The sequence below is a fragment of the Lolium perenne genome, chromosome 3 (assembly GCF_019359855.2).
Source record: "Lolium perenne isolate Kyuss_39 chromosome 3, Kyuss_2.0, whole genome shotgun sequence".
NCBI lineage: Eukaryota > Viridiplantae > Streptophyta > Magnoliopsida > Poales > Poaceae > Lolium > Lolium perenne.
In genome coordinates this window covers 325579508-325588948 of record NC_067246.2, presented here as the reverse complement: position 1 = coordinate 325588948, position 9441 = coordinate 325579508, and the positions used below count along the sequence as shown (strand labels likewise).

The following is a 9441-nucleotide window of genomic DNA, read 5'->3' as shown; positions in this document are numbered from 1 at the left end:
TTCAAAACCTAAAGTCTCATGACTGCCACGTGATTATGACACAATTACTTCCGGTTGCATTGAGGGGGCTTCTGTCGGAAAATGTTCGAGTACCCATTGTGAATCTATGTGCGTTCCTCAATGCAATTTCTCAGAAGGTGATCAATCCACTTACTCTACAAAATTTACAGAAGGATGTGGTCCAATGTCTAGTCGGCTTCGAGTTGGTGTTCCCACCATCCTTCTTCAATATTATGACACATCTCCTAGTTCACCCGGTCGAAGAGATTGGCGTTCTCGGTCCTGTATTTCTACACAACATGTTCCCCTTTGAGAGATTCATGGGAGTCTTAAAGAAGTACGTTCATAACCGTGCTAGGCCAGAAGGAAGCATCTCCAAGGGCTATGGAACAGAGGAGGTCATTGAGTTTTGTGTTGATTTTATTCCTGACCTTAAGCCGATCGGTGTTCCTGAATCGCGCTATGAGGGGAGACTGCGTGGAAAAGGCACGCTAGGAAAGAAATCAGCAACGTGTATGGACGGACATTCTTTCACTCAAGCACACTACACAGTTCTACATAATTCCATCTTGGTGGCTCCGTACAAAGAGGAACACAAGGAGATCTTACGCTCTAAATACCCGGAGCAACGTGAAGATTGGATTGATGGAGAACACATGAAGACTTTCGGCGGTTGGTTGCAAACACGTCTCATGAATGTCACCGATGACGAGCAGCTGTACTTGTTGGCCAAGCAACCATCTTCTACTATATCGACTTTTCAAGGGTACGAGATTAATGGGAACACATTTTACACTTTCGCCCAAGACAAAAAGAGCACCAACCAAAACAGTGGTGTCCGCTTTGATGCGGAAGATGGCAATGGGAACAAGGTCACATATTATGGGTACATAGAGGAGATATGGGAACTTGACTATGGACCTAATTTCAAGGTCCCTTTGTTCCGGTGTAAATGGTTCAACCTGAAAGACGGGTACAGTAGACCCGCAAAGACGGAATGACTACAGTGGATTTCAAGAATCTTGGGTACGACACCGAACCATTCGTCCTAGCCAGTGAAGTGGCTCAGGTTTTTTATGTGAAGGATATGTCTAGCAAACCGAAAAAAAAGAAAAGAAAGGCAAGAGGACACATCATACGATGAGCCAAAGCGGCACATAGTTCTTTCAGGAAAAAGAAACATCGTGGGAGTAGAGGACAAGACAGACATGTCAGAAGATTATAATAAGTTTGACGATATTCCACCCTTCAATGTAAAAATTGACCCAAGCATCATCTTAAACAATGAAGATTGTCCATGGTTGCGTCGCAGTAAGAAGAAAGGGAAACGGGCGAAGAAAACTCAGAAGACTAGAGGAGATGGAGTATAACTTGTGTATCTCAATATGGAAATCACTTTTGTGTAATGATGTTACTGTATGTAAGATATTAACAATGGAGATGGTTGGCTTGTTTTACTAGTTAAGTCACGGGCTTGCAGGGAAAATTTTTCGAGGCGGAACTTCCGAATATGCCATATATAGGGCATGTGCACCAAGGGCATATTCGAGAAGTTCCGCCACGGGAGATTTCCCAACCCTTTCCGCAACATTGTTAGAGGAGATGGAGTCTTCCACGGGCTTGCAGGAAAAAAATTCCGAGGCGGAACTTCCGAAGATGCCATATGGCGTGTGCACCAAGGGCATCTTCGACAAGTTCCGCCACGGGAGATTTCCCAACCCTTTCCCCAACATTGTTAGAAGAGATGGAGTCTTCCACGGGCTTGCAGGGAAATTTTTCCGAGGCGGAACTTCCGAAGATGCCATAGGGCGTGTGCACCAAGGGCATCTTCGACAAGTTCCGCCACGGGAGATTTCCCAACCCTTTCCTCCATCCATGGTGATGAAACTCTCCATCCATGTTGGCTTGTTGAGCTGCTTCCCATAGTGTATCGATGCTCCTTTTATAGGCAAAGCGTCCTTATCCTGCCAACAGCTTTAGTACCGGTTGCAGACACGAACCGGTACTAAAGGTTACCCACGCGTCCTTATCCCACCGACAGGGCGTCATGCGCTACATACTTTATCTCATCGAGCAGAGCGTCCTTATCCTGCCGACAGCTTTAGTACCGGTTGCAGACACGAACCGGTACTAAAGGTTACCCACGCGTCCTTATCCCACCGACAGGGCGTCGTGCGCTACATACTTTATCTCATCGAGCAGGGCGTCCTTATCCCGCCGACAGCTTTAGTACCCGTTGCACCCACCAACCGGTACTAAAGGTTACCCACGCGTCCTTATCCCACCGACAGGGCGTCGTGCGCTACATACTATATCTCATCGAGCAGGGCGTCCTTATCCTGCCGACAGCTTTAGTACCGGTTGCACCCACCAACCGGTACTGAAGGTTTGCCTCGATCTGTCTTCCCGCCTATTTTCTTCCCGCGCTTTCCACCGGTTCCCGCCTCTGTCTTCCCGCCATTTTTTCACTATATATATGTAGGCTTGGCCACCATTTACATATCACATCTAGACTCATATCTGCAAACCTCATCATTCTCTCCCATGGCTTCCATCGCATCTCTAACCCCCGGGAGGCGGAGGCGCTTTGCGCCTCGAACTACCCCTGCCCGCCGGGCTACCGCGTCCCGACCGGCTGGTTGCTAAGCGTCGGAGGCGTACCGGTCCCTCCAGTCCCTCTAGGTGTGGCGCGCGAGATGGCCATCACGAACCACTACTACTTCGAGCTCACGCCAGAGCAGCGGAGGAATCCCCAGTGGCATCCCGACTACAGCCCGACTTGGGAAAGCTTCTTCATCAATCGGCGTGAGAGGGCGCTTGCCAGGCACGAGGAGGGCGGCCCGCCTCCTCCGAACTTCAACGAGGCCGGCCGTTGGCTGTGGTGGCGCGGCTGGACTCTCCAGGGCGTCATGGCCTACCGTGGCCCCCGCCTGCGCTACCCTCAGTCCCAGCCCACGCGTGCTCACCCGCCGACGTTCGAGTACCGCGACCCCGATGCCAGCGACGATGATGACGGCGACTACGACGACTACAGTGGCGACTACTACAGGGCTAGGCACGAGTATGACTGAATGACTCCAACAGTAGAATTTGGCCATGTATCTTTAATTTTCAGTTAAGCTATGTACTTTTAATTCGAGTTCAATCGTAATAAAATTTCATTCCCGCCCTTTCTTTTCTGCCTTTTTTCTCCCACGCGCGGCGTCGTGGCGGGAAAGTTTCCGGCGCGGCGTCGTGGCGGGAAAGTTTCCCGCGCGACGTCGGGGCGGGAAAGTTTCCCGCGCGGCGTCGTGGCGGGAAAGTTTCCCGCGCGACGTCGGGGCGGGAAAGTTTCCTGTGTGGACGGCGTCGTGGCGAGAGTAAAGAAAAGAAATAGAATAGAGAAAAGAAATAGAAAAGAAATAGAAAAGAAAAACAAAAGCAATAGAAAAAATAAATAGAAAAGAAAGGAAAAAGAAAAGTAATAGAAAAAATAAATAGAAAAATAAATAGAAAATAAAGAAAAAGAAACAGGAATAGAAAAGAAACAGAAAAAAAAGCAATAGAAAAAAGAAATAGAAAAGAAACAGAAAAGAAAAGAAACAGAAAATAAAAAGAAAAGAAACAGAAAATAAAAAGAAAAGAAACAGAAACAGCAAAAGAAACAGGAAAGAAAAAGAAAAGAAAAAGAAAAACAAAAGAAACAGCAAAAGAAAAACAAAAAAACCTTTGGTACCGGTTGGTACCACCAACCGTACGAAAGACCTTTGGTACGGTTGGTGGTACCAACCGGTACCAAAGGGGTTTCCTCCTAGTTAGGGACTTAGCGCGGGCAAAATTTCCCCAAAGTCCTTCTTCTTCCGCGCGCGCCAGAGACTCGCAGAGCTCCCCGTAGCCGTCGCCGTCGCCATCGCCGTAGCGGCCGCCATCGCCATCGCCGTCGCCGTCTCCCTCGCCGTAGCCGCCGCCGTCGCCGCCGCGTCGCCCGCGCCGCTCCACCTCTCCCCGCCGCCGTCGCCACCGAGGTGAGCACCCCCTCCTCTCCCTCCCTCGCCTCCCTCACCTCCCTCGCCTCCCTCGCGCCGCGCTCGCCGGGAGGAGCCCGCGCGCGCGTCGGCTGCCGCGCCACGGTCGCCGCCGGCCTCCCCTCACGCACGCCCGCAGGGTGTTCGAGGAAATACGTGTGAGGCCAGCGCAGAAGACGAGCGTGCGCCTGGCGCCGACGGGCCGGCCGCAGCGGGGCGCGAGCCATAGATGGGCTTACTGCCCGTGCGCGTGCCCATGCGCGTGCTTCACCGCCGCCGCGCACCCCAAAGGAGCCGCCTTTCCTCTTCTTTCTTGGGAGGGCCGGGCCGGTCAAGTGTTCCACGCGCGCATGGACCATGGCGGCGCCAGCGGCGGGGTGGAAGCGGTGGCGCGCCGTCGAGCAGCAACAGCGGCGGGGGAGCGGCGGCGGCACGAGCGGAAGCCGCGGCGGCGCTGCTGACCACCACCAGCACCACCCGTTCTACTACGCCGGCCCGGCGGAGCCCAACAGCGTGCAGCAGCAGCAGCCGTAGCAGTTCATCGGCGCGCTCGCCATCACCCCCGTTGTCACCGACCAGGCCCCGCCGTCCTCCGCCGACAAGAAGGCCGTCGCGCCGGTGACCCCGTCGGCGGCGGGCACGCTGGCCAAGCGGCCGTCCAAGGACCGGCACACCAAGGTGGACGGGCGCGGGCGGAGGATTCGGATGCCGGCGCTGTGCGCGGCGCGCGTGTTCCAGCTCACGCGGGAGCTCGGCCACAAGTCAGACGGCGAGACCATCGAGTGGCTACTGCAGCAGGCGGAGCCGGCCATCCTCGCCGCCACGGGAACCGGCACCATCCCGGCCAACTTCTCCTCCCTCAACATCACCCACGCCGCCTCCGCCATAGATGGGTAACTTTGTGGCGTAGCTCGACGGCGCGTGCATGCCTGGCTCCTGCGTCTGGGACGAAGGGTTTTTGTAATATCGAGCCTGTGGCAACAGCAGCGTCACCTCACCTCCGGCAGATAGCCGATCTAATGGGGGATGGATGATTAGTTTCGATGTCCTGACCTCCTAACTTCTCTGAACTGCATTGTGTGTTATCGGCGCCTCACACTTTCTGATTTGCTTCAACTCTTTAGTGTGAAGTTTTCTTTGTTCAGTGTGCAGTTTTCTTTAGATAGAGTTTTTCAGCTACGCACCGCTCGCAGACAGTGCAACGGAACAGCCAGACTAGATTTGCAAACAGAATTTGAGATTCAGGAATTGCTTTGTGTTCTTGAAACAGTAATGCATTCATACATTTAGTTAGCAGTAGTTAGTAGTATGCATAGATGATGTTGTATATTGTCAGTGTATCATTCTCTGGACACTAGGCAGTATGACTTTTTTTTATTTTAAATTCATTCTCTGGTTATGTAATTTGAGATGGGAATTGTTCATTTAAAACAATTGTTGCTGCTGTTGCAAATATATGATATTTGTCTCTGGTTATAAGTGCTGGTTATAGTTGCAGGGATATTTGTCTCTGGTTATAAGTGCTTTCTTAATTTTGCAGTGACATTGAGGTATGGAGGACGGCACCTTCGTCCGAGATGAGGAGGGGGAAGAAGCGGTGCAGCAATTGATCTATGAGAGTGCCCGTGGTCCGGAACCCGACGATGGAGATGACAACGATTTCCAAGACTTTCTGAATGATTTCGGCGAGGGACTTGAGTCTGAACAAATTAGAAGAGACAACGAAGTGTCCATCACAAACTCCGGCGAGGTGTATATCTATGTATCAATTAGTCTATATGTTCATCCCTAGATGCATTCATTTATTTGTATTGCACTTATTAACGAGTAATTTTTTGTTTTAGCCTTCTGGATCATCGAGCAAGTCTGTTAGATCAAAACGAGGCCCGACGCGGGTGCTAAAGGGCGAGGGCAGGTTAGCCCTCACGGCATTCAAGGATAATGGTGAACCAGTGCAGCCCAAGGAGTTTTGCCGCAAATTTACAAGTCAATCCGGAGTTATTGTTAGGGACCATGTACCGATCAGCATTCAAGAGTGGCATAAGCCGAAGAACCCGGAGAGTGGTGCTAGTTATGTCAACGACACGATGAAAAAATTTCTTTGGGACACGCTACTGACAAAGTTCAGCCTACCGGAAGACATGACGGAAGGCCAGAAGAATAAAGTCAAGGAATGGACATGGAAGAAGATGGCCATACAATTCCAGACCTTCAAGAAAAATTTATGGGACAAATATAAGAATGAAGATCCAGTATTCGATGATAATCTAGTGAAGATAAAAGATCACTGGGCCGCATTTAAGGAGTATAAGCAATCATCTACTTTTGTGTCCCGATCGAAGAAAAATACCGAAAATGCTGCAAAGAAGAAACTTCCGCATCATTTGGGGTCAGGTGGCTACAAGAGTGCCATTCCGAAGTGGACAGCGTTTGAGAATAAACTGATTGATCATGGAATCACTCCACAGACATGGGACTGGCCCGAACGGTCCAAGTTCTGGTTGTTCGCTCATGGGACAGGGTTGGACCCAAAGACAGGGCTGATCGTTGCGAAGGGAAAATGGAAGGAAAAAATTGAGGCAATTGTACCGAAGCTTGTAGATGCAATTGAAAAGGTCAGAAAGGGAGAGTACATTCCCGATCGAGAGAATGACGAGCTGACACTCGCTCTGGGGAACCCTGAACATGTTGGACGGGTACGAGCTCGCCCAGGTCTCACCATGAAGGAAGCGTGGCCGGACAGCGCTGACACTTATAGAAGCCGTTCGCAAAAGAAGAAGAAGGATGCCGACATTGTAACGGAGTTGTTATCTAGGGTGGAGGCTCTTGAGAGAAATCAGAGGGCACCTGATCAGCCGCTGTTTCTACAGGATCCACAAGCCGATGCTGCCCCATCTCAGCGAAGAAGCAGTGTCGGTTCCTCGCATCTTGACGGATGTGGAGGAAGCTACCCCGTGGATTATGTCACGGAGAAGACAGATTGCGAGCTACATATGTTAATCAGACCACGTACGTTAAGGTGGCGGTCGGCTATGTGTACCCAAGTGAAGATGGAGCAATGCACCATCATATGCCCATTCCACCTGGTTGTGTTCGTGTCGGGGTGGATGAAGTTGTTTCGGGTTTTGAAAAAGTGGAGCTTGATATTCCTAGAGGTGAAGATGAGAGGACACTGGCCGATGTCAAGCACGGTTTCGCCCTATGGCCGAAGAAGTACATCGTCCTTTTGCAAAGGCCACCGACTCCTACACATGAGCAGCAAATGCCATCGACTCCTCCTGGTGGCAGTCCTGGTGAGCAGCCAAGTCCACACCTACCTGAGAGGGACCCCAGCGTGAGTCCACCATCTCGAGATCCTCCGCGTAAGATAGCGTCCGTTAAGCGGAACGGTACGCCGCCTAGGAAGAAAGCTAGAAAGGAGAAACAACTGCCGCCATCGAGAAGTTACCTTGGGAAAAAACTCCAGAGGAAAACGCGGAGGCCGTTCAGGCCGAGGTGAAGAAATTTTTTGCACCGAAAGTGCCGTAGATACCTTTCGAGAAGACACTAGATCGGGAGAAAGTTGTGCGTACTGCTGACAATCTATATGACCCTGTACCATCGCCGCCATCCGACTATACGCGTTCTATTGAAAGGTCGTATGACAAGATGATCGAGGCGACAAAACCCGTTCAATCGGGTATCGTGGAGATAAAAGGGATACACAAGTGTCTACCAGCTCGGACAACAACCCGTTCAATCGGTCGCCCCTCTCAAGGTGTTTGACGGGAAGACCGTTCAAAGTTCTCGACAAGACGCAACCGATTACGCCTTAGCTGAACGAGCATATCGGTTTGTTCAAGGGAAAGATTTGGTCGAGAATCTAAGTAAGGTACATACATTTATGCGTAACTTGCATTTGTTGTACCTTAATGGGTTAAAGGAAGGGATCCAGACTATCATGGTGCGAGTTAGGGAAGAGCACTACTTCCGTGGAGTACTGTGTGAACGTTGACTTCGCCGAATTCTTTCGGTTATACAATCTCCGGCCCTCGACAAATCAATCATCGTTGCTATTGTCTGTAAGTGATTTATTTATTTAATTTGAGAAGTCGTTCATTGTCTGCAGATTATAATCTTTTGTGCGCTATATTATGCAGATCGAAGATGCTCGAATGCAAAAGGGACGATATCACAGACATTGGGTTCATTGACCCGAACACAATGCATGTTAAAACCATAGAGAATCCCCTCTATAACAAGGATACACCGCAGACTTTGCTAAGGTTTTTGAAGCGACAACGTGACAAAAAGCTAATACTTTGGCCTTACAACTTCGAGTGAGTCTTACTGTCTTATAACACATTATATTTTGCTCACCGTATGTCAAAATTTTAACTAATGACTTATATATATGACACTACATATTGAAACGTGCGTAGGTTTCACTTTATTCTTCTCGTCATCAATTTGGAAATTGGAGAAGTTGAAGTCTTGGACTCACTAAGCAAAAAAAAAGGATCTATACGTGTCTTGTTTTTTAATGCTCAGAAGGTAATTTTAATTCTTATCGGTTTGTTTCGTTAATTTCCTGCTTTGAACTAATTGATGACTCTTTTATGCATTTTCTTTTGTCGAGCAGCGTATGGCAAACTTTCATCAAGGAAGATACGTCTCGTGAATGGACACCGAAGCTACGATGGCGTGCGAAAGTAAGTAGTACTACCTAGGTCCACACACCTTTTAATTATCATACTTGACTATTGTTTGATTGAATTATATTCTTGCAAAGAAATGCCCGCAACAACCTCCGGGGACCGATCTCTGTGGATTCTTCGTTTGCGAGTACATCCGCAGAATTGTCAACGAGAGAACGAATAATGAAAGAAATAAAGAGGTACAAAAACAATCTTCACAAATTTGTTTTGTTATCATAAGTTGTGCTGAGTTTCAGTAATAGTTGTTTCTTGTATTCATTTGTATCTTATTCTTTTATAGTTGGCAAGAAAGCGGAACAAGCTCTCAATCGATGACCGCTTCATAGCAATAGGCGAGGAATTGGCGGGATTTTTCCTTCGGGACGTCATACCACCACTCGCAGAGCACCACTATGAATGAAGATGTACATGTTACATATATAGTTGACTCGAAGAGTACCACTATGCTACATGTAATAGACATATATAGAGTACGCCTCGGAGAGCACCACTATGCATGAAGATCGATCTTCATGCATAGTGCTACTTAATTTGCGATCTTATGCAATAACATGTGTGTTATATTATATGCACCAACTTGCTATGCATCATCTTGATCTTCATGTACTACCTAAACCCAAACGCGTTTCTGGTGCATCGACGCGATATGAAACAAACCGATATCCCTAAACCTCTCCAAAACCCTAAAAAGCCAATTCTCTGCCGCGGCAGAGATTTGGGAAAATTCCCTGCCGCGGGGG

At 49.1% G+C, this 9441-nt stretch overlaps 1 protein-coding gene across 1 annotated transcript; it reads left to right on the top strand.

The window, feature by feature from the left end:
* Window positions 1–4361: 4361 nt before the first annotated feature.
* On the top strand, window positions 4362–4901 carry LOC139838274 (uncharacterized). The gene is made up of 2 exons (XM_071827669.1): window positions 4362–4493; window positions 4542–4901. Exons 1-2 carry the CDS (start codon window positions 4362–4364, stop codon window positions 4899–4901), a joined length of 492 nt encoding a protein of 163 aa, XP_071683770.1.
* Window positions 4902–9441: the final 4540 nt, after the last annotated feature.

Excerpts from the sequence above, each read along its gene's own strand:
- LOC139838274 (XM_071827669.1), top strand. The coding sequence starts at position 4,362 with ATGGCGGCGCCAGCGGCGGGGTGGAAGCGGTGGCGCGCCGTCGAGCAG. Across the intron at positions 4,494-4,541 it reads AGCACCACCCGTTCTACTAC|TTCATCGGCGCGCTCGCCAT; the intron begins GCCGGCCCGGCG and ends CAGCCGTAGCAG.